The 26622-nt window shown below is 39.0% G+C and overlaps 2 protein-coding genes across 2 annotated transcripts; one reads left to right on the top strand and one right to left on the bottom strand.

Moving 5' to 3' along the window:
- The first annotated feature begins 242 nt into the window (after positions 1-242).
- Positions 243-4021, top strand: LOC125285878 (proteasome subunit beta type-8-like). Its single transcript, XM_048230544.1, has 6 exons — positions 243-531; positions 782-929; positions 1423-1534; positions 2249-2378; positions 2635-2839; positions 3780-4021. The coding sequence occupies exons 1-6, from the start codon at positions 385-387 to the stop codon at positions 3872-3874; spliced, it is 837 nt and encodes a 278-aa protein (XP_048086501.1). The 5' UTR covers positions 243-384; the 3' UTR covers positions 3875-4021.
- A 13562-nt stretch (positions 4022-17583) lies between these two features.
- Positions 17584-26346, bottom strand: LOC125285881 (patr class I histocompatibility antigen, A-2 alpha chain-like). The gene is given in 7 exon segments (XM_048230547.1): positions 17584-18202; positions 18281-18333; positions 23179-23196; positions 23359-23466; positions 25296-25546; positions 25548-25578; positions 25835-26346. Coding segments are annotated over 6 exon segments (705 nt in total). The 5' UTR covers positions 26094-26346; the 3' UTR covers positions 17584-18202; positions 18281-18295.
- Positions 26347-26622: the final 276 nt, after the last annotated feature.

The raw sequence follows: 26622 nt of genomic DNA, 5'->3' as shown, positions 1-26622 counted from the left end.
CGCCAAACATCCTCATTCGTCAATTGATTTGTTCATTCTAGATTAGGCGACCACGCTGCAAAAAAATAAATAAATAAATAAAGTAGCCTAAATGTAAGCAAAGATGGACATAGAATCAACACAACACAATAATGATCTACAATTAAATAGCCTGTTTTAATAGTAGTCGGCTATGTTTAGAAAAGCAGAAGCATATCACCCGTTAGAGAAAAAAGCCCTGCCCCTTAAAAAAATGTAATGAACAAACCCTTTCGGTTTCGATTTTTAAGTCAAGATAGGGGATGTTGAGAAACACCGACGACAAACCGGATAATTAGTTAGAATTGTTCAGCATACGTAGTTGCATACATTTATCGTATGTGCTTTACATTATTTGTGTAGGTAATGGCGCTGTTAGATGTGAGTGGATATAAACCTTATCCGGAGATCCGGGCGCAGCTTTCAGGAACTGGAACACCACACCAGAACCGAACAAATCACTTTACCTTTGGCTCTCAATATCAGGAATTTGCTTTGCCAGTCGGAGTTGATGTGAGTGTAACAATGAATGTTTTGCTCAATTAAATGATACATGTGTTTTCCGGAGTGAGATGAGGCTTGGTTGTTCAATTCTGTGTAGGGTAATATAAATTAGATGTTCATTAAACTTTCCGTGCTCATGGCAAGATAGCTTACACAATTGCCTTTTTTATATTATATTATTTATGTGTCTACTTGAAGCGCTTCAAATAGCATTTTCACTGGAAAATGCGCTAAATACAATTATATTTAACTTTTCTAGCCTTCGGGATTTCTGAAGTCTTGTAGTGGTGACAATGGCAATGGCGTATCAATAGACTTGAACCATGGGACCACGACACTGGCTTTCAAATTTCGCCATGGTGTTATTGTTGCCGTGGACTCTAGAGCATCTGCTGGTAGATACATTGGTAAGTAGCCTAGCCCAGGGGTTCCCAAACTTTTCCACGACAAGGCTCCCCAAATACCACTAGGTTCTGGCCAAGGACTCCCTTGATGTGTTATTAAACCCATCGACAATACTACAGCAAATGTAAAAATACATTAAGCTAATCCTAAAAAATATTTTAGCCACAAGCACTTCGCGGTGGAGCATACAGTGTGTAAAAATTGCATTTGGGGCTTTCTGCTATATGAGAGCTATCACTCTACTAATAGGTATATTTTTAACATTTTCAAATGTAGGCTATTTATTTGTTGCTTTTATTTTTCCTTCCAACTTGCTGAGGCACCCCCTCGCGGCCCCCCAGGGGGCCCCGGCCCCCACTTTGAAAACCACTGGCCTAGCCTATAGGCTACTATAACTAACACACACACACACACACACACAATGTTAATTTAAATATGATATGTTGATATGTATTAAAAATGTAACTATTTGTGTCATTAAATAAACTTTCATAGCTTCAAAGGAAGCCAACAAGGTGATTGAGATAAATCCTTACCTTCTGGGAACGATGTCTGGCAGTGCTGCGGATTGTCAGTACTGGGAGAGGCTGCTGGCAAAAGAGTGCAGGTCTGTCTTGCTTCATCTCCTGTGCTGTTCTGGAGTATCTTAAGTCGTAACTTTATATGAAGGATGTTCAGGGAATTTTCATTTTCTTAACCCTTCTGTCATGCATGTCTTCAAGGGTGAAGGGGGATGCTCCAGATGCTCCAATATGGTGTAGCTTTACAGAGCGCTGGAAATTACACCCACAGCTTGCTAAATTGAAACTAAATATGGGAAAAGATGGCATCAAAGATGTTATCAATCTTGTCAGTCATTTGTGTTTACAATCACAGTCCTATAGATATGTAGTAAACATAAGCCCTGCAACAATGATGTTTTCATGGCTTTGGCATTATCTTGAAATTCCTTTTGATGGTAGGTGGTTTTATGAAAGGCAGACAAGACACACACCTTAATAGCAGTAGCCTACGTAGTTCTACTGTTTCGGACAGACCGCCATGTGAAAATATAAAAGCTGCACGACTGATGATATCACAAGACCACACAAGTGAGCTTGCTAGTAAGCTCCCAAGTGTGCTGTTGTTAGTGTTTGCAAGGGGTTTGTATACCTTATAAGCAGTTGGTTTGCTAGCTTTCAACCAAGTACCAGTATTACTACATTAATACACATATTGATTAATATGTTATACAGATGTGTCACACATATTTGTGAGACTGAATAAGGATTTATTCATGAGATCTTTTTATCCTTATATCTTGGGTCTTTGTTTGATATAGGCTTTATCAGCTGCGGAACAAGCAGAGGATCTCAGTGTCTGCTGCTTCTAAGTTGCTATGTAACATGATGTTGGGCTACCGAGGAATGGGACTATCCATGGGCAGCATGATCTGTGGATGGGACAAGAAGGTAGGGGACGAGAGAGGCGGTAGTGGTTCAATACATGCAGCAAAAATAAGGTTCTTGAGTCTAGGTCCTCAATGGTATTTCTTCAAAAAATGTATTTGTATGTTTTTAAGTGGTAAAAATGATACTGTAAGTGATCCCTCACACACAGGCAGAATAATTCATGAACTTCTAAAATGGTGATAAGGGTTTGTCCATCTCGTTGAATGGATATGGCTAATCAAATGTCTGTGGATTTGGTGTATTTGTGTACATACAGGGCCCAGGTCTCTACTATGTGGATGATAATGCCACCCGGCTCTCTGGCAATATGTTTTCGACAGGCTGTGGGAACAGCTATGCATACGGGGTAGTTGACAGTGGCTACCGTGAGGACATGACTGTAGAGGAGGCATATGAGCTGGGCAGACGTGGCATTGCCCATGCCACACATAGAGATGCCTACTCAGGAGGAGTGGTTAACAGTAAGTGACCTTATTGAATCTACTAGTTAGATTTTTTTGCACTTGCTAAGACACAAAACTGGTATTGCACAATCATTGTACTCATGTTATATAGATACACCAGAGAGAGCCGTTTTCACACGATTCTTGACTTGAACAAATTAGATATTGCCCTACCTCTAAGGCCTATTAGTGAATGAAAGGAACACCTAAAAGCATTTTGTGATAATGAAACCACACAGATTTTTTTTTTTTTTTATTTGTATTTGCATTTTATACAGCCATCGTAAATACTACTCATGGCACTCACTAAGCACCCTTCCCCTTGGACACGGTATATGTAGATTTGTTGACAAAACAGTAAAGATAATTTCCAAAGAGCCATGTCAACTGACAAGGTATAGGTAATATTACACAATTTAATACAAACAGTAGGCTATTGCAAAATTGCCGTAAAGCAATTCGTGATTCTCCGGGTCGGGGGACAATAAGTGCAATATGTGATAGTCATGCTCTTTTGATCAGCATCTTTTGATATGCAACAGGTAGGTAGATCAATTATCTTGGAAAAGGTAAACTGCTCACAAACAGATGTGAGAATTCAGCCTTTTTTATACATTGGAAAAATCTTACACCTCTTACTTCAATTCGTGAAAAATGGTGGCAAAAAGTGTTTTGTTTGTTTTTGTTGAGTATATGATTTATATAATTGAGTCTTTGCCTCGTCATAAAAATCGTTTTCTACAATGAACTTTGGTCATTCAAGAAAATAGATCCTATGTAAAATAGGACACCTTCTGTTGAGTAGATATATGGAAATTACTTTACATCTAATTACTTTAATTACATTCAGATGACAATGCACATGATTTTACTTTTGATGTGCAACGATTTCAAACCAAGTATACATCAGGAGAATCTCTATATTTAAAAAAGTGCATTTGTGTTTGTGTATTTACAGTGTACCATATGCGGGAAGATGGCTGGATCAAGGTGTGCAAGGAAGACGTGTCAGAGTTAATCCACCGCTACAGAAAGGGAATGTTTGATTCATAATCATTTTCCAGACTTACACATCATATTACATTAACCCATTGAGATACAGCAGTTTATTAAACAGTGCTCACAAAACTACCTTGTAGTAAACTGTTCTTCACAATTTGGATAAATATGGACAATAAATACTTAAGAACTGAAAACTTAGTTTGTTTCATTTGCTTATCATTTGGTGTGGATGCAATATTGAATATAATAGGCTATATAGGATCAAGGAATATAGAACTACACATTACAGAATTACACTTGAAAGCACAGAAAATGAAACGTGGCAACGTTTACATGGAACTACTCTCATTCCGGCGCAATAATCAAGGAAACGTACCATGGGCACAGCAGCATAATGATATCATGCAGTACCTGAACATAGTCCCCTAGGCTGTAACTTCCAGTAACAAGTTTGAACTGCAGCAGATTATTACAGCCAGAGAATGCAGAATGAGGAGATGTATAGTATGGGGGGCCAATGGGGGGTATGGGGGCTGGCCTAGGCCAATGTCAAACTGAGGAGTGATTTTCTATTGCAGTGTTTTTCAACCACTGTGCCGGGGCACACTAGTGTGCCGTGAGAGATCATCAGGTGCCGCAGAAAATTACCCAAATGTCACTCACTGGTCCAGAAAAGCAACTGTTGCATCAAAGAATTTAAAACCACATGCCCTCATTGATTGCATGATTGCACTATTTGTGGTATGCAGGCATTGTACAACGGGGGCCCCATATCCAGTTCACAAAATCATCACATATCCAGTTCATAACAACAATTAAATTAGATATAGTCACCTACAAATGAAGCAGAGGGCACTTGTTTTATTGAGCAGGTCTTGCATAGAAACCATAATAAGTCCATATCTGTGTATTATTTGAAATTTCAGGCTATGGTATGTTTATTTTTTCTTCACACAGGATGTTAGTGTGCCGTGGGACATTTTAAGTGTCAAAAGTGTGCCGTGGCACAAAAAAGGTTGAAAAACACTGTTCTATTGAAGGATACCATAGGGTAAAGTACTCATAGAAAGGAAGGTTTACCAGTGCAGTGTTGCCCAAACAGGGTCTATCTGGAAGAGTGAAGTAACCTGACAAAAGACAACATCTGAAGTACCCTATCTAAAGCAACATGTAGACATCAAGCCACAGTAATTTTGAAAATGCTGTTTTTGAAGTTTATGTTTTAAAATTGTGGGCAAAGATGTCCTCTCGAAAACAATACATTTGATTGACAACTGATGAGCATGGATTTCTTCTGTTTTGTGACAGCCAGTGGCATAGGAAAAATACAGATAGAGAGAAGAATTGATATTAGCAAAACATGCAGGCCTGAAGCCTAGAAGATTTTGGTTTCAATAAAAGACAGTAATTCAAAGCATACCTCATGATACACCATAACATACTTAAGAAATGCAAGCAGGAAACCTTGCATGTGTCTCCTCTCCCAAAAATTAAAGGAGAACTGAGAATGATTGATTACTTGGACACACAGGACATACACCTTCTATTTGGGAGCCACATGATTCCTAGCACAATTGCCTGGAGTACATTTTCCAGGTTGTAGAAGTCACGACTAGGCTTGTGTGATATAAAAAAGGGGTGTACAACAAAGTTGGTTTAGAAGAATAAATATTTTTAATATTTTATATAAAATATGTAAAATATTTTATATACCATATGTTATATACCGTAAAACTTCAAATAATAGCCGAGTCCCAAAGAGACGCCTGTCTCTTTTAAACGCCTGGCGTGGCTACAGGTTTGGGTTAAAGGCCGGTCTCCAGTACAGGCCTGGTCTGTTTTTAGTTTCGGGTTGTATTTAATCTTCTAAAACTCGTCAGATCGTCTGTTTAAAGCCCAATTCACACCAAAGATTCAAGAATGACGAAACCGTTACAGAAAGGATGTTACACGGTGTGAATTAGATGTTGCACGTCATTGCAAGCCGTTGCAAAGCATTCACCATGTCTGGTCACAGTTGCAAGGTTTTAGAATGTTGCATCAAGTTGCTGGTTAATAGAATGTTGCAGCTCATCTCGTCGCGAATCTTGGGTGTGATTTGGGCTTAAGTATGGCGCAGACTGCGCACGTTATGTAAGGGATAATGGGCGACATGGTGGTCTGTTCACAGGATTAATGCGGTCGAGGTTGTAAAGCGGCCCCGGCCTGTGGCAGTTTAAACCCGTAAAGTGCATTAACTTCTGTGAACAGACCACCGTGGAGTCCATTATCCCGTTTATTCCACTGTTGCCACTTGCATTGTGCTCATTTCCCGTTACAATTTAAAAGTTTTAATCGCTAAAACTTCTTGTTTGTAGAACTACTTTCTTCCAACACATATCAACTAATTTCTCAACTTGCAGGACAAACTGCCGTTACTAGTTCTAAATGGATGGTTGCTACCAAAGATTCTAGAGCGGAGCGTAGCCAAAGGCCAGTCATTAGTTCTATCTCTCCCATTGTCAAGCGGGCGTATCCCAAGATTAGATTGCATTAAAAGACTGCGTTGGGGAAAAGCTAGAGTTTCAAATTTTATAACTTTTTTTCAATATGAACAATGCCTATATGTCCGACTTCGTCATCGTTCAATTCATCCCTTGTGTTTACAATTTGCGGATAGGCCGATGGTAAGCTTGTTTTTATGCTGGCAACAAAACCGGAAGGGTTTGCGAACGTTATTCCTTATTCTAAATGCCATGGCGATGAAGAGAAAGAAGTCAGAAAAGGAATTTACCTTGGACTAGGCTATATCAGAGCCCGTCTATGGACATTCTCTGGCTATATACTGAAATAGGTTAATGATGTAAAGTCAAGTGCACTTCTATGGGACTCGCGCAGTTTTTATTGATGAGTTGGAGTGGCAAGTGCTGCGCATAGTTGCAGTGGAATGTGGCTGCCCAGGGCATATAAAACTTCTCACTCTTAGACCTAGCCTACTCGCGGCGCTGAAATGGCGTATTTAGCTGTCTAAATTCGAATCATATGCTGCGGGAGAAATCGTCGGACATCCATGATTATTTATGACCACCGCTAGCTGGCTAGCGAAGCAGTCATATAGGGATTAGTGATTAGTCATATAGGGAAGTTTTTTTTTTTTTTTTCGTCATCTACTTCCTGAATTTTTGGTCAAGCGATACCGGGACACCGAACCACCGAGGCACATGAAATTTGGTGGGTATGTAGCCCCACTAGACTTTTATGGAAACATTTTTTTTGGTCCCGGGGGCCACTCCCACCGTGCTGGGCCCGAAACCCAAAAATCCAGTTTTTCCTAAATAACTACCTGAACCGTGGCACCGAGGATGAAGAAATTTTATGGTATGTTGGTCTCAAGGGGCCCACATCAACCCTAGCCCATAATTCATTTGTGATTTGCACCCCGGTAAAAATGAAAATGCAATATCATTCTGCTTTAATCGCCCTCTCTTCCAGTTAAGATGTTCAGAACTGCACCAAATTGTATGTGTATGATTAACCTGACATTCTCTGGGGTATGCCAAGTTTTCAGGAATTTCATCCATGGGGGGTCTAAAAATTAAGCTATGTGTACATTTAGTGACTGTACACTCATTGGCCTGTAGATTGTGGTGCACACATATACACAGGCACACACACACACAGGTATGCCTTTGATACCATCAGTATCGGCAATTACAACGGTTAGATACATAATTACAAATTCAGTAGGATTAAAGGAAAACCAAATATTCATCATAATAATTTGGCTGCATTTACAGTATTGGCGTCACGTAGTCGTTTGTCCACCAGATGGCGCATCGTTGCAGTGAGACGTAATTTTGTTGGAAGCTAATCTAAAGTGGGTTGGAAAGACACTACGCTTCCTACAAGGACAAGACTGTAGTTTACCGCAGAGAACGTCTAATAAAGGTAGGATGATTTCTGCATGATGTAATTCCCATTTCTTCTTGAAGCCGAAATCTGCGAATGTTTATCGGACATGCTTGGTTTTTACTGCAGGTAGGCTACGTTAATCTTAAATTATCAATAGCCTAGAGTAGGTAAAATAATGTTACCGTTAGCATTGGTTGAGTGATAGAGGCCAATTTGATTATTGATGTATTTGTAGAAAACCATAAATGCGGTTATAGGCTACCAAGAAAATTGATAACAGCACTAATTGCATCTTTCGACTGTCATCTCATTAGCTTATAACCATAATCTAGGCTACTAACAGGAGCTAAATGAGTTAGCCACAACAAGTTCGCTAACGTGATGGTTTTCTAATGGAAAATATAGGCTACCTGATGATGCATCCAAAACACCGGCTGGGACATTTAGCTCAAAGTCTCAAAAAGCATCTGAGTCAATTCCCAAACACCCGGCTACTTCAATCCTCTATTTTCAAAGGTGATTCAAGTAAGGAAGTGCATGGCTCAAAGTAAAGCAACTAGGACTGAAACTACATAAATTGGCCAAAGTGAATAATTTGTCATCATCTCACAAGAATGTAGATTTATTAACGCACCCGTGATCTACATAACCATTTTAAACCAAATGTTTTAGAGCGCACGTTGAGAGATGTATCCAGGGCAGGGCTGTACCTAACATATTTGTTGCACGTGCTACAAAAATCATTCTTTTGGCGATGGATGATTTAGTACCAACGTTACAATCGGTCAATACAGTTTTGCCTATGGCTATACCGTGAGACTGAGACGTTTTTTTTGTTTGTTGTTGAAGTGCGTGTTTAGGGTGTGAGAGGGGAGTCTATGTGCCTTGATTCCAGCTTGGTAGTAGTAGTCTATGCCAGGGGTCCCCAACCTTTTATGTACCATGGACCGGTTTGATTCCCATTTTTTCCGCGGACCCGGTGGGGGTTCGGGGTTCCATGTTCCGTGTTGTGCATGCATTACTTGAAAGAACTAGGTGCAGTTATGTATGAACAGTGAAGGTAACAAACTCTTAAAAATGTGAAAAACGTGAACTTGAAGAAGTGAAAATTGAACAATATGAACTATGAAAATTGAACAACTTGAAGCTACATCTATCATGTGTGAACATGCTTAACAAAATATGGTAACAAAACATGGGAACTAAACGTGCATTACTTGAATATAATCAGTGGGAGCCCTGTGCTTGTTTCCCCTGCAAAAAAAAAAGAAGGTTCCATCTGGGGGTGATGGAAGACAGTGACACCCTCAGTGTGTTTTGAAATGTCCAGTCGATTGCGCAATTTGGTTTTAGTTGCAGTCATTGTCGAAAACCTGGCCTCATATAGATAGATTGGTGGGGAAATGGTAGCAACGTTGTTCGCGCTTTTCACGGCTATCTCGGGATATTCTGCTTTGGGTTTCATCCAAAAACCCGCCAGAGAGGTTTCCTCATAGCCTACACACTCTTAAGACCACTGTCATTTGCAATTTCGATCAACTGCTCTTCCTCCTGGCGCTGACAAGTTAGGACTACCGGGATAGGCCTATTGACAAAATGGGTTTGGACCCACTTATTGGTTTGCCGTGGATCTTTGGAGGATGGGAAGTAACGCCGCTTCAAAACGCTATTTTTATACCCCTTCTACAGTTCCAAACAACATTACACTTACGTGGTAGTGAGTAGAGGGTCCCTAAAGCCAAACCGGCATTCCGAGGGTCTTTATGTGGTCGTGATAGAGAGTCCAGAATGAATTTCATCAAGCCAGTACCTTTCGGAAATGTTGCTGCTGCAGCTAGCATCTTTAGGGGAAAGTCTGTAGGAGTCGATTGCATCATCATGTCAGCGGCGAAATGACATGCCCTGGTCACTAACAGGCTAATGAGTTTTGACTAAAAACGGTAAAATCGAACTTTCTCAAAACACATCCGAATTACATGATTTTGATGTCAACTCAACGTATGTACTCCCAATCATCCGTAAATAGATCTAAAGTGCATTTTACTCCGGATAATTCCTTTTAAAGGCCTGTCTCATATAGACGCCTGTCTACTAGCCGGTGCGGGGGGGGTCATGAGTGCTGAGGAGTGAATGAGTGCAAAATCAGTATAGTGTGAGTTCAGAGTTGGGAAATGTTTGAGAGTGCTGAGGAGTGAATGTGTGCAAAGTCAGTATAGTGTGAGTTCAGAGTTCGAATGGCCTGGGGATAAAACTTCTCCTGAGTCTCTCAGTTCTGGCTTTGTGACTACATAGGCGTCTTCTTGATTTCAGCGGTAGGAATAATCCATTGTTAGAATGGATTAGTACTCTTAGGAGTACTCTTCTGGAATAGATATCTTGTAGAACAGGGAGTTGAGTTCTTATAGTACGTTCAGCTGAGCGCACTACTCTCTGCAGAGTACTACAATCTCTAACTGTGGAGTTCCCATACCAGGTGATGATGCTACCAGTTAGAACACTCTCAACCTGGAAGTGTAGAAGGTCTACAAGTGTTAATAGTGTTTCAGAAACTATGCTACAAGAATCCTGGTTAGTGTTTACAGTAAATAGTATATATATATATATATATATATATATATATATAATAATTAGTACACTGTATATATATATGGGTCATTCCATGAAATCGGTGCCTTTTCAACTTTAAAAAATGTGAAAAAAATATAATTGTTTCAAACTGATTTTTCAATGCCCATTTAATTAACACATCTTAACATGACAAGAAATTGTGTTGGGCCATCTCAAGCTATGCATTTATTTTTTTACCATTCACTTATTACATAGAATATTGTAGGATAGTAACAGGACTGATGGTAACAGGACTGATGATTTCATGGTAAATTGCTCCTTTTCTAGCTAACAGGTCAAGGTTAGGGAGGTACATGGTATGTAATCTGAAGGTTATTACTTCTAGATATAGGTAATATCAGTATTGATAAATAATTGTTTTATATATACACTTTAAAAAAAAATGGTAACAGGACTGATGTTGTATGCTGGCCCCTCTCTCACAACCCTGATAAAACATGAAAAATAGGACATTTAAGAAGAGAGAAAGTTACCCTTTCTTACACTGTGGAATCTGCTTCTTCTAAATGATGTCACTTCCTTGAAATTATGTCACTTCTAGTTTGTACCATTATTTTATAAGGGGTTTTTGTGAAAGTAACAGGACTGAGATGAAATTAAGGGACAATGATAAATGACATATTTTCTAAGAAAACATATCTATTTATGTCAAAATCATTGCTTAACAATGAGATTACACTTAAGACAATATAAAACTGTGAAAATTTTATCATTTTACCAACATTTTACAACTGAGAAGTGCTGTTGAAAAAGAAAAAACATAGCGTGGGACAAGCCAAAATCAACCAAAATCCTTACCCATAGCAAATATTTATGTGATTTTAATCATTTTAACTTGTATTTTATTGGGTTTACTTGGTCTTATATTTATGCATATGATCTATAGTAACATTACGTTTTTTAAATTACACATGTATTTGTTGTTAAAGCAACTTTAGAACTGATTATATGTTGTGGGACGCAAAAGGCACCGATTCGGTGGAATGACCCACACAGTACCCTTCAGAATTATTGGCACCTCTGCTAAAGTTGATTAAAAACGGGTAAAAAAAATAATCTGTTTGTGATTGATTGTATTCTCACAATGAAAACAAATTGGAAAAATCTTGAAGGGAAGTAAATTTATTTTGAGAGAAAGGAAAATTTCATAAAGAAATATTTTTAACAAAAACATGTTGCTCACAATTATTGGCACCCCTGCTTGTAATACCTTCTTAAGCCTCCCTTTGCCAATAAAACAGCTTGTAATATTCTCCTATGACACCCCATAAAGTTGGAGAATACAAAGCAAGAGATTTAAGGCCGTCTGTCTTTACAAAATCTCCCCAGATCGTCCAGATTCCTAGGTCCACACTTCTCCTCTTTGATTCACCCCACTATTTTTCTATGGAGTTTAGATCAGGGGACTGAGATGGCAATGGCCGAAGCTTGATTTTGTGTTTAGTAAACCATATTTGTTTTGATCTGAACGATTGTTTTGGTTCATTGACCTGATGAATAATTCTATCATGACCAACTTTAGTGTTTTGTCAGAGATTGACAGATTTCCTTTGAAAATGTTGAGGTTTTTCTTGTTGTTCAGGATACCATGTACTTTTAAAGGAGAATTCCGGTGTGATATTGACCTAAAGTGTATTGAAACATGATACTGAGTGTGAACGTATGTCTCATAGCCCATCTCAGCTTGTCCCCTGCACTCCAAAATCTGGCAGCTAGTTAGCGATGCTACCAACAGCTTTTCAATAGTGGTGCTTGACGCATCGGGCTAGCCATGCAAATAAATCACTGTTTTACACCCATTTCTGAGGCTCAATGCATCTCCACACTTCATTGGTAGACTTCGAGGGCCCTGACATTTAAAAGCGAGACATTGAGAACTTTGAAAAAGCACTGGTAGTTTACTTACAAGGCGATTTATACAGACAGTATCTTCCACGAGTTTAGCGTTTGCAGCCATCTTGAATTTAGTCATGATAAGTCGAGCAACTAGTAAGAATGAACAGCTATGATAAGGGATCAGATTCAAAAATAATTCAGTGGAAATGCATGGATTCCAGTTGCTGCTACTGGAAGAAAGTGGAATCCATGCATTTCCACTGAATTATTTTTTGGAATCTGATCCCTTTATCATACCAGTTCATTCTTGCTGGAATTGTTCGACTTATCGTGACTAAATTCAAGATGGCTGCAAACGCTAAACTTCGTGAAGATACTGTCTGTATAAATCGTCTTGTAAGTAAAATTCTCCTTTAATTAGATTCCCAAGGCCTTTGGGAATAAAAACAGCCCCACAAGCACAGCACTACCACCATAATTCTCATTAGGTATGGGATTCTTTTCAGTAGTCATTCTTCTATATATGTCAAACACACCTAACGTGTTTCTAGCCAAAGAGCGTAATTTTCATTTCATCTGACAATAGACGGCACTTCCCGACAAAGTCACTGTATCATTTAGTAACTCCTGTTGTTTACCTTGGTAATTAAATGACTGGACAGGCTGTTACCTACCATGCCCTCTAAATAAGCTATTAGCAATGAGGTCACTTTTGAAGATTTTTCGGGGGACTTGGTGAGCCCAAGATGACACCTTTGTCTGTAACTCTCCAACTCATGGAATTTTTTGCCTATCTTGCATCCTCCATACTGTACGTGGGGGCAAGATAACCTTGGGTCTTTGTCCAAGCATGTTTGACACATTTCCAGTAGATTAGAACCATTTAATCATTGTTTTAACTGTAAATATAGGCATTTTCAACAAAGTACCTAGTTTGTATAGACATTCCCTAAAAAAAGTCAACACACTTTTTATTTAAATTTAGTGTATTCTCTTGTCTTTCTGATGTTGAAAAATGACTAGGATTTAGCCTGTCACTTTATTTTCATACCTTAGTGAAAAAGAAAGTCATGAACTACTTCTGAAAGTTCACAGACACTCTGATTAGGAAAATGCTTCTGTTTTTGTTTTGTACATAAGATTTTCCAGGGGTGCCAATAATTGTGAGCAATGTGTTTTAGTTAAAAATATGTATTTCTTTATGAGATTTTCCTCAAAATAAATTTGCTTCCCTTCAAGGTTAGATTTTTTAGGTGTGAGATTACAATAAATCACCAACAGATTATTTTTTTATTGACAGTGAAGCAAGAGGGAGAGAGAGATAGGGTGGGATATCGGGAAATCACTCAGGTTGGACTCGAACCCGGGTCCCCTTGGGCACTTGGACCCACATGTGATATGGGCGCTGTAGCCAGTTGAGATATTACAAAATATATACAAAATATATTTTTTAAATCTTCTGAAGACTTTTGGAATTTGGAATTCCCAGGTCTCAATTCACATATTTGCAACTTTGCAACATATTATGTTGCTATAAGAAAGGTAAACTGAAGGCTTCTGTGTATTATCTTGTTGATACAGACAGTAGGTGATGGGGCCCTGGCAGCTTTCAATCAACTGTCAAGACATGATACAGTGACAATCCGGTTGTTAAGTCATGATGCCATAATGTGCCGATAATTCTTTTTTCGGGTCCAACTGCTGTCAGAGCCGCTCGTTTTCTCAATAGACAGTAAAATAAACTATTTTCCTGCTATTCAGGGTATCTTTTAAGAAAATTGCTATTCTACTCACTTGATAGATAGATAGATTGCACTTTATTAATCCCCAAGGGGGAAATTCTTGCTGCCTCAACCTAATAAAATCCTATTTTTCACAGAGGATCTTAACCTTATTTTTCACAGAGGATCTTAACCTTATAAGTTACACACAAAGAGAAGGAGTGACCTACTATGAATATACAATGTAAAGTTGTGGTGGGAGGGGATGTGGCCTCTTGGTGCCATCAAGTAGGGCAATTCCAGCGTTATGGATGTGACAATTGGACTCATATTGGTAAACAAAATGCCTTAGAGTGGGGGCAACATTAGTATCAGTGAATTCATTTGCATAACTTTTAATGCAACCTCTGTCCTCTGAATACTGAGAAATCCTCAAATTTCATATAATCAATTTCATCCTAAAAATACAAGGCATTTTATCAGCGTTATAGATGTGACATGAAATGGACACACTTTTGTGAGAGATTACAGGTTTTCTACAAACTCCTGAACTTGAATGAACACAAAAAGTGTGGTTTTGAAACTATGCGTCATTTTCGTAATGCATTATGTAGGAAAAACTGCTGTTATGGATGTGACGGTTTCACGTTATGGATGTGACGTGTCTGAACCAGTCCTCGACAAACTACATAAAACACATAATTAAGTAGTGAATTTTGATATGAAACAATTGAAATAGTAATCATGAAACACTAACGATGAAATTATTGCTTCCTCAGTGCCCACTAAGATCCACAGAAAGAATCAGGACAACAAGTCATTTAAAATATAAAAAATAAATTTATTTTTTTCTTTTACCGTCATCTATTTTGGTCAGTGATTCCCGGGTTACTGAAACACCAGGGAACATGAAACTTGGTGGCCACTCCCCTAAATAACTAGCCCTACCTGAACCGTTGCACCCAAGATAACAAAATATTTATGGTATGTTAGTCTCAAGAGCCCGCGCATCAACCTAACCCATACCCACTCATTTGTGATTTGCACACATAAAGTACATGCACGCCAAGCGCCGCGCACACACGCTTACATGCACACACACGCATTACGCGCACACACACACACACTCGCACACATACAGACAGGCAAGCACACACATAAACACATACAGACAGGCAAGCACACACACACACATGCACAAACACCCACCCACATGAATGCAGACACATAAACACACAGGCACGCATACGCATAAAGCGCATGCAAACACACACACACACATAAACACACAAACACAGGCACGCATAATGCCACATGCACACACACAGACACACACACTCTATATAAACAAAAGCAAACTCACATATGCACACACTTATTTACATGCACATGAGTTGCAGGAGTAGGAGATGGAGACAAATTGACAAAGCGTGATTTATTTTTGCGAAGAGAATATGCAGGACTGAGGCGGTCATATTTTGTACCGCTATGCGGTACATCTAGTTTATTGCTGCCCTTACTCATGTTACTCTGTGGGTATTAGCTACAGAGGACCTGACACTTCAAACGTCATATCGTCACATTTAAAATTAAACTGTGTTAAGCAGACGTGAACGGCAGGCTGAACAGATCTGCAACAGGAGGTTGCTATGTTAACTCCAGCTGCAAAGTCAGCCATCTTCACCAGCCAACACGATAATCCAGTTACTGTACAACAACAGTATGACAGTTACAGGAAGATAATCGCTCAGATTTTCGTTATTAGGCCACTTGAAAATAGGCTATGGCTAGGCTAATCACTGGAGGTATTTTTAATATTATGTTTGTTTTGCTAATGGTTAGGCAAGGCCTCCCTGAGGTTTTGATCATCCTAATAATCTTTGAAATGTCAATTTTAAACACTAAGTTGAAATGCGTTGAAACTGACATGTCACCAGAACAGACGTTTTATCGGCTTTGAGGTATAATAAAGTCTCCAGTCTTGTAAATTCACATTATGTAACATCCATAACGTCACATCCATAACGCACCATTAAAGGTTTTAAAAGTAAGAAAGGGGCACAATTTGGTCATCACACTTTACATTGATATAAATCAGCTTTGCACAGACACTATGGACATTGTCGCATCAACACAAATGTATGTGTAGCATAAACTTTTCCTATAAAACGTTATGGATGTGACATGGCCATGGAACTTGCTGACTTAAAAACAAAAGCTTTACAAATGTAAGGAGTTGTGCTCTTAAAGGCAAGCTGAGCATAGACATGGCTCTACCATTCCCTTGTCAATCTGGAATTTGTCAAATGACACAATTTGTTTGAACCTTGGGTCCATTTATCCACTTTTTAAATATGTATAATATTACCATGTGAAATATGTTGTTTCTGTATGGTTGCACACCATATTTATGATGTAAAAAGAGTGTCATTCTCCATCAAATTCAATCAGATCAGTTACAAACAATAAAATATAGACCTAAATGAAGATTTTAACAACAGTTCCATTTGCGTATGCACAACTTTTTTTCCATGGTAAGGATGACCTTTGCATGGAATTGCCCAGTATGTACATTTACAGAAATTATTCTGATTCACAACACTTTCAGTATGTAGTCATAAGTTGTGGGTTTCAGCATGGGGGTTGTGTAATTGGTGTTGCATAATTTGTGTATTGTTTACAAACCCATACTTTTAGTCACACAAAGCTACCATCATGCTTCATTATCTTCTTGCTCTGCTCAGACAGTGCAGTCTATCACAGCTGTCATTTAATGTTCCTGAACATAGGATCACCTTTCATTATCTTCAGCGCCTGTATTGTGACCATATGAAATGGGTTAAGCCTTTGATTTATACCAGGGATGGGCAACTTTGATGATAGAAAGGGCCACACATATTTCATCGCCATTATCAGAGGGCCTGTAGAATTAACAATACCATTTCATAGAAGTATGTAGCCTGATGTTTACTAAACCCACATGCATTATAGCCTACAAACTGTGTGGCAATTGAGCAGACAGCTCCTCAGGTGTTTCTTCTGATTCTACAGCTCCTCAGGTGTTTCTTCTGATTCTTATTTCGAGCTATTTCATTGTAGGCTACACACTGGAGTGACAGTTTTGCGGGGCGATCTTTGTTTGCATTTGTTTTGTTTGGAGTTTGGAAACGAGTTGTGATTACAGCTAGAAAATAATCTGATTTACTCAGCCGACCATACATGTATGAAACATTGTTTGTATCTCCTCACGCATCCACATTTGTCCATGTTTCACTTTATTAGGACCAATCGTGCATGCCATTTATTTAGGAAGTGAATAGAAACTTAAATGTATCTAATTTTACCAACGGCCCAGTGATCTTAACTCCCATAATTCACTACAACTAGACCGTTGGACCTGTTTGTTTCAGGTTGGCTTTCTCACCAGCAGGACTGCACCAGAGTTCGTTAGATGGTGCGGACCGAGACCACCTCGTTTTGGAGGTCTCGGACCGATCAATTTAGTTCGCACCTAAGTGCGATTGTTGCATTCCGACCAACACAAACACACCGAAACAAGGGCTCAAACACACCCGAGTTTAATTAAAACGAATTAAAGGCTGTCGGTGTGAACGCTGTTAGAAAAGTCCCTAAGAGACAGCCAATGACCAGGTGCCAGAAAAAACACAACAGAACTCTATAGGGTGGTCTTACTAATTTTATTTTTTATTACCTTTGTAAATCAAATCAGTGAACAAATCACAAATAATTCACATGATGTGAACTACAGTATCAAAAATAAAATAAAAAGATTCCAAAAAGCATGTGAACCATTAGCTACTTAAATTGACACAATGCTTACATGCTGTTGGTAATGATTGGAAAATTAAAGCACATAGCAAAAACTTAAATTTACATTCCCAAACTCCAGAATGATGAACTACTACAGGACTAGAATAATAAAAAGAGCTTAACATATCTTAAGAATTAAATCAATGTATATTAATTAACTTACAGAAAACATTAACTTGTCACATTAAAAATCAAAACATATAATCCAAAGAACTTAATTTACACAGCTGGAAAAAAATATACCACATCCCACTCTGAAATATAGTAAATTAAATGGTAATATAAATTCTGGTAGCTATTTGTATAGCAACTGTATAGCAGTTTTTGTTTAAATGTTATATTTGGATGATGATCAGTAATTCCCACATCCTTAATCTGTTGACTTTAATGTAATAGAAAACCAATCTCTGACTATATCTTCATATTATGAGGTCAAAAACATTTTACACTTTTGCCATCTTCCCTTCATTTCCTGCAAAGATGAGCATAACAGTAAATGTAAGGACAGAGGCAACAGACTATTAAAAATAAATAATTTTAAGACACATACCAGCAGTTTGGAGCCTTACGCTCTTTCACTTGAGGTCTGGGAGCCTTCCTCAGCTACAAACAAAAAAATATTGCCTTAGTTCTCAAATTCAAACTCAAATCTTCTTTTTTCCCCCATACACAAAACTAGCATATGATCTGAGAAATAAAAATTGTAAGTATGGACATGTCTTGTATAGTCTTCTCATAGGTGTCGTTTTCGCTGGGGATGGTAAGGATGCGTACCTCGTCATGAGTCATTTCGTCATGAGTCATTTTGTCCCCACCACTTTTTTTGAAAACCTCAAGCTCATTTTAGTTTAAAAAAAATAAAATAAAGTGCATAATGCATATAATTCTTGAGCAACAGACGACAACAAATCCACAAAAATCTCTATAGGCCTACCCTCAGGGGCAGGCACAGACACAGCTGTTCTGCTCCTGAGATACACGCTTCTCTGTTCACAACACCGCAACAACTATAATGTTGGGATACGTTCTAGGTAAGGTGGGGGTGGGTGGCAAGTCTTAGTCAGTAATGTTAGCCTTAGCCACCAACTTACTTACAGTTTGCGTTCGTACAGCAAGCATTGGTATAGTGGAGATGATTTGTGGAGTAGTCAGTATCTCAGAAAGCCCTGAATGTATAGTATTTTGCACAGATGACTGGCAATTATGAAACCATTATTATGACCGCCAAGCAGCCCGGCGGTTTAGTCAGATTTTTTTTTTTTTTTTTAAAGCATGCCCAAATTTCCGTCCAATGATTCCCGGGACACTGAAAGACCGGGGTACCACGAAACTTGGTGGACATGTAACCCCACATGGATAGCATGGAACCATCGTTTTCGTTTTGATCTGTAGCCCCAGCTGAATTGGACCCCGAAAAGGAGGGTGGGGCAGACACAGTTTTCTGTGAATATCTCGAAAACCGTAGGGTTTAGGAGGACCATTTTTTTTGTATGTTGATCTCAAGGGGCCATGTCAACCCATTCCATAACCACTCATTTCATGTATAGCGCCACCTAGTTAAACACAAAAAGTAAAAATGAGGTGGTGTAATTGAAGGTATCTGTGACCTAACATAGTCAAAACTGCACGAAATTGGAAGTGTAGGATCATTATGACACCCTCTGTATGCACGCCAAGTTTTGTGGAATTCCGTTCATGGGGGGCCACACAATAAATTAATTTATGTTACTATACACCAACTGGCCTGTAGGTGGCGGAGACAGTTTTCTGTGAATATCTCGAGAACCGTGGGGCCTAGGAGGTCCACCTTTTTTTTGTATGTTGGTCTTAAGGGGCATGTCAACCCATCCCATTACCACTTATTTCATGTATAGCCACCTAGTTAAAAAAATTTAGGTGTTTTCATCTCAATATCTCTGGCTGACAAGGTCAAAACTGCACGAAATTAAAAGTGTAGGATCATTATGACACCCTCTGAATGCATGCCAAGTTTTGTGTACTTTCGTTCATGGGGGCCTTACAATAAAATAATTTATGTGTACATTTAGTGATGTACACCAACAAGGATTCGGGACACTGAAAGACCGGGTACACAAAACTTGGTGAGCATGTACCCCCACATGGATAGCATGGAACCGTCATTTTTCGTTTTCATCTGCAGCCCCCGCTGGACTGGACCCCCCGAAAGGAGGGGTAGGGCAGACACAGTTCTCTGTGAATCTTTTATGGTATGTTGGTCTCAAGGGCCCACATCAACCTGGCTCATAATCACTCATTTGTGATTTGCCCCGGTAAAAAATGAAAATCAGTAGGATTAAAAGAAAGCCAAAATAAATATTCATCATCATCATCATGGCTGCATTTTCAGTATTGGCGAAGTAGTCGTTTGTCCACTATATGGCGCATCTTTGCAGTGAGGCGTAATTTTGTTGGAAGTTAAAAGTGGGTTGGAAAAAACAATGGGCGCTTCATACAAGGACTGTAATTTACCGCCTTGAACATCTAATAAGGATAGGACACACAACTTCATGTTCACATGAAGTGTAATTCCCATTTCTTCTTGAAGCGAAATAAATCTGAGGATGTTTATCGGACATGCTTGGTTTTTACTGCAGGTGCGTTAATCTTGTAATATCAATAAGGACCTAGGTAATGTTACCGTTAAGCGTTGGTTGAGTGATGGAGGCATTTGATTTATTGCATTTGTAGAAAACTATAAATGCGGTTATACCAAGCAAATGTATAGCAGCACTGTTTGTATCTTTCGACTGTCATTTATTGCACGTGCTACAAAATCATTCTGTGCAATGGAAGATTTTACCAGTTTACACGGTCTGATACAGTTTTGCCTATACATGCGTGAGACTGAGGCAGCCTGTTTATTTTGTTTTAAGTCGCGTGCCGGGGTGTGAGAGGGAATCGATGTGCTTTGATTACAGCTTGGTAGTTGTAGTCTGTGAAATTAAAAGCACGCGTGTGTGTGAAGTATCAAACAATGACACCTTCATTTCATTATGGCTGCTTTAGCAAAACACCTTAAGCTACTGTGTAGTGGGTCCCATTTAGAAGTGGCTACTTCATTCGCTTTCCTTGACTCATGGAGCTGCGTGAATGTTATTACAACTTTTTAAGCATGCGATATGACAGTTTAAGTCCGCTTGATACTGTAAGGCGTGAAGCCATTGGTTTCAAAGGAGATTTTATTTGTGTGTAGCATAGCCTATTGACAATTTATGTTGTCAATAGGCCTACCTTTATAATCTACCTGTAGCTTAGGGAAGCTAACAACTTTCTATTAGGATCTAGTTTGTTAGTTACCGTTTTGTCATAACTCCCTGATGCATTTTTGCATTTAGAATAGCCAGAGCGTGTATATCTCAATCGGAAAATTAAACAATATCGGTGCCTATGGACTAGGCTGGGTGAACCCAGCCTGATCTGCCGCTATTTATTTTTGATTTCTTAAAAGATTGAGCTTGGTCTGATGAAAGCCAGACTAGCCATGGACCTCAGTTAAACAATGCAAGGGAACATGAATCAGCCTATATTTGCACTAACAATAACGGACAAAAGCTCTTCAACTTTGGCCCGTTAAAATGTGTATGAACAGTCTAGCGACGCATTTCATCAAGGCCCATTTGGACATGTCAGTTATTTGCACCACTGGTTAGATGTAAAACAGCATTTTCGTTTCAGACTAGGCTACTGTTACTTAATTTGTGCATTAACAATAACGTTTCAGACTACTGTTACTTAATTTGTGCATTGACAATAAAATTATTACATGAACTAAAGATGACTAAAATCTTATGTAGAAGAAGAAACATTCACAAAAAATCCATCCATCCAAAAATGACCTTTGTTTTTGATAGCTGTTGAAAACGGCATGGAACTGACAGAGATGGTTTTTGTTTATAAATACATAAAAATAAATAAATAAATAACATTATGCTGATACCGCTTTTGCTTTTCCCAAATACAATGTAGCCTACAGGTGTAAGTGACCTTTCATCAATCCAGTTGCAATGGATGAACTGTGATGAACTGCCCTACTTGTGATTGTTTAGAGATTTTAAAGGTTTTATAACAATTCTACATCTTCTTTGGCTATTCTATAATCTATTCACCTTTTCAGCACCAGTAGGGTACTTTCTGTGCAGCCGCGACACACACTCAGGCATGCCAAACAAGCATACACAAAAGTTTCAAGAGTGGGGGGATGGAGTAAAATATGGAGACAAATTGAAGTGTGATTTATTTTTTGAACGGATGTACAGGACTGGTCATATTTTGTACCGCTATGCGGTACATCTAGTTCTGATCATGCATTGAAACAATGATGAAATGGACCTATTTTTCAAACACACAAGCAGGACACCGGTGTCCTCTCACTCTCCTTCATGCAGCAGATCTAATGTTATCTTAGCCTACCATAAAACATCATTTGGAACGTAGGCTTAGAGCACGCACAACAGAGAGAGACAGACAGTTCCATGGTTGGGTATGTCATTGTTTGCATTTCCTATTTGGTATAAGAAAGTTATAAGGGAATCATAAAAGCAACAAGGACAAGAAGGTGGTGGACTTATGCTGTTCTCATCATTTACAAGTTCAGGTTGATAGCCTGCCCTGCACTCACAAGCCTACCGTTTGGAGCTGGCTAACTGTGCTGGTCTAATTACTTTGTCTTTGTAGAATCAAATTAGTGAGTCTTCAATGATTCGTTCTCCTATAAGCTAAGCATAACATGAACTATATGATGCATCTTGCTATTTAAAACGCCACTCCGCTAGTTGGCTAGGCTATATAGTTCGTTTTTAATAGCAAGCAGAATGTCAAGATGGCAACAGGTTATTACATCCTTTATTTTCAAAATATTATTGTGCATATCATTCAACCAGAGTGGCGCAAATGAGGCTAGAGATGGTGGATTAATGAAAAGTGAGCTGGAAGGGCAGGCAAAAATGGGAGTTATGAGAACCGTTTAGACTGTATGAGCTAATCCCTGAATGTTTTCAACTCCGATGCCCCTGTGTTTAATTATTGCTTGGATCTATTGCTGAATTTGGGAATAGTTGTGATGATGATGGGGATTGCATGCTTTCAAGTTTTGGTCACAATGCCTGATGTAGATTGGATGGATGCATATTGATGCAAGAGAAAAAAACTGTGACATTGTACCCAGCACTTTTGAAAATGCACTTCCGCGTGCGTCTCTGTCCCCAGCACATTTCAAACCAAACTGATGCCCATGTTTATAATAACACTAGAAATTAGGCATTGAGAGAAGATACATCACTGAACAAGAGCAATACTGACAGATGTAACAGAGGAAATAAGCAGATTATCAATCTTATCAATGGAATGTCAAAAAACAGAAATAAGGCTTTTAAAATAGCGGTATCAAATATCATATGTTCACAGCCAGAAAAGGTGTGTGGTACTTACTTTTAACACCAGTAAAGCCTAGAGAACAAAAACAAAGACAAAATAAATGTTACAAAATCACATTCTATACAGACTGTTGAATACATACTCACTAGTGCAATTACTAATGCTTACATGTTATAGGGTAAAGTTGTACTCTTGTACTCATTGTAACTCCACCATCACCACCATGTAACTTACCATCCTTCTTTTTATTTTTCATCACGACAAACCCAGCAACGATGGCAATCAAAACAATGAGCGCAACAGCCACACCAATGATGGGACCAAGAGGAACAGAGTTTGGGTCTGTGTGTGGGAATAAAAACAAATAATGAGGCCAGAAGGACAGAACACAGTGACAAATGATTAATCTGTAAAAGGACTATATCAACACAGTACCACTGGTTTTATACTTGTACTCACAAATTCTCAGATACCATGCACCACTTCGATACCACTATACCACTTTCCACAATTTCTCCATTGGTCTTGCTGTCTAAAGAAACTGCTGCTATGCTTTCATGTATCAGCGACACTACCCTTATTTCAATCTTGCATTGCTGACGTTTAAAAACATAAAACTAGCAAAATCTGCGTTGAATCTACAGAGCCTAATACCCTCGAACAAATGGTCCTCTGAGTTTATATTTGTGCGCTGGTGTCTGTGTAGGTGTGCACTTCACAGTGGCAGTTGGGGGGGAAGTACATCTTAAGCCCTCCTTACACTGACAGACTTTGGAAAGATTTGCAAGGATTTGGAAAAGATTTTTGAAAGACTACAGTTTCAGACCCTCTCACATCTAAAGACAAGTAGTACAGTTTTAAGTCACAGACTATGATTTTGCAATGCCTAGGGACCTTGCAGGGTCACTATTTACAAGACTGCAACTATATCCTTTAAATTATTACCCATCGTGCAATAGATAAACAGGAACCGAAATTATGGCATACTAAACTCAAAGTCGTATTTTCGTGTTTCTGCAGCATTGTTTCATGTGTGACATCAATATAGAGTCGTCCTGTCACGTGGAAGAGCCGACTAAATATGTATAAGAAATGACAAATATTATAAGAATAACAAATAATCATAGGTTACACCTGTCGCCTACTTTGCCCCTTCCTGTTTGGTGTTGGAGAGAGGTCACTATTGGTTTTATAGTTCACGTCACTATTTGCATGAGCCACGACTAGAAAGATTTGCGATAATATCAAACATGTTTGATATTGTCGTGAACAAAACTAGAAAAGGACTGACTCGACTGACTTAAAACCGCTAAGATTGGCACCTTACACTTAACAATCTAGTTGACGGAGCGCCTTGGCGATTCCAGTACAACTCCCATGATTTCTGTCTTTGGAAATTTTGTTGCCGACTGTGAGAACAGACCAAAATCGTACAATGTAAGGCCGCCATTAGTAAATAAATCCAATTTGTATAGCATTTTGTTTGCTTATATTTTGTAATTTTTACCAAGAAATATGTTAGCCTCTCCTGCTTCAGTTCCAGACCATAGTCAGACCATTATAGGATGCTCCAAGACTGAAGTTATATCAGTGTAATTCAGAATCAGTGATCCACTTTTATTACAGATTGCACCAGGCAGACGCAAGATAAAGCTTCAGTACAACGAGTTGCAGCTTTGTTTGATGACCAATAGTAAGTATGCACAAGTCTGTTTCACTTAATGCTTTGGTCTCAAGCTACCCTTCCTCCTTCCCTTCTCTCTACAGCGTTCTAGCTCTACAGTATGCACGTTATGGAACAAATGGATTACACAAATGGATTGAAGCAAGGACAACGCTTTGGGCTCTTCTTAACGGTAACTAACAATAGCTTAGTCGCCAACCAGGTCATTCCAGGGCCGAACATCTCAGTAGATCAGCAGTAGGCCAATCTTCTATAACACTAGTCTTGAAATCGGATTCAATTTTTGCAAAAATAGTCCAACATTTTCTCCAGATTGTCTTCCAATTCATTGCATTTGTATATTAGCTTAATGGTTATTTTTGTGGAGGGATTACGTTATACACTCTGTTTGGGAAATAATATCTGTAATCCTATGTTTCTATCTTTCTTTCATGTAATTTTCCTATGTGAAATTTTGATCTCTGTATCAAAACAGAAATTATCTTACTGCTGCACTTTATCTCAGTTTCATCCAAGATGATGGTCTCTCCACTCTGATGGGCCACCTCACAGGTGTACTGGTGCTCCTTCAGATCCTGATCTGATACAGTGAGCACAACTCTATTCTGGAAGGTTCCATCCTCATTGGGCAATGTCTCCCCCACATCCACATTCTCCTGCATCTCCTCTCCATCTCTCTTCCAGGTGATCATCACTCCATCAGGGTAGAAACCAGTAGCATAGCACACCACTGCAGAGACCTTTTTTCAAAAGGGAGACCTCAGGGCGGACTGGAGGAAGAGTGGGTGAGAGACCGAATAATCAATTACAAACTAGGATGGAGAAAGATATTGGTGATTTAAGGACAAAAAACAAAACCATAGTGATGTTTGAAAGAGATTAAGGGTAGAGAGAGGCTATACCTTTGCTAAACTTTTTGCATATTATCTACCACAGAAGTAGCTTTAAGCGCAAGTCAGAGCAATTGTTTTTTACATTACTAGAATACAGATGAGCTGTAGTTATCTGCATTGTGTGCTGCTGTACCTTTCCTTCCCAGAGTGCTGCTCCCATATTGAACATACTTCTTCAGCCACTCAACGCATGTCTGGGTGAAGTAGTGTTTATCATTTTCCATCATAGCCTTGTTTCGGTCATACTTCTGTTTAGTAAGGAGTGCCTGTGGCACTGGAGCGATGTATCTCATGTTCTCCAAATCCAGAGAGAGAAAGTCCTCTCCATCATAACCATCCTGCTGAAAAGCTTTCGTGGCTTCAGTCACATCATCCCATTCACAACCATACATTCGCTAGTTTACATGTATACCTTTGAGATTGAAAAGAGAAATAGATAAAAAAGAGGAATATTACAGTAAACAGTAAGCTATGGACATGGCTATGTCTTTGATAGAAAAGGACAGTTTTTTGCTAAAATTACACTGTGTTTTTACCAGAAATGTCCCCATAGCATAGCAAAAAGTGTGAAAAAATGTGCCATTTTGGAATACAGCGGCCATGTTGGATTTTTGGACAAAATACAACATGCCCCAAGTTTTAATCTGTTCCAATAGGGTTTCTGACCAGGAATCCGTGGAGAAAACTTTGACCAAAAAATAGGCCTAATCTTTCCAGCAGATGACCTGTCTATATGTGGTGAGAGTGTGTGTTTGCGAATGTGTCGTCTCTCCTATCGCTCCCTGCTCCTGAGGACTTGCTGGAGACTCACTGTATGTGTGCGTTTGAACACGTATGCGAGTATGTATAAGTATTTGTGTCAGATTGTGTGGGTAAGCTTCAAAGCCGGGCCACTACAGACACATCTCCACCCTCTGCCAT

The sequence above is a fragment of the Alosa alosa genome, chromosome 20 (genome assembly GCF_017589495.1).
Source record: "Alosa alosa isolate M-15738 ecotype Scorff River chromosome 20, AALO_Geno_1.1, whole genome shotgun sequence".
In the NCBI taxonomy this organism is placed as follows: domain Eukaryota; kingdom Metazoa; phylum Chordata; class Actinopteri; order Clupeiformes; family Clupeidae; genus Alosa; species Alosa alosa.
The sequence above is the reverse complement of the archived record's forward strand: the minus strand, read 5'-3'. Positions and strand labels throughout refer to the sequence as shown.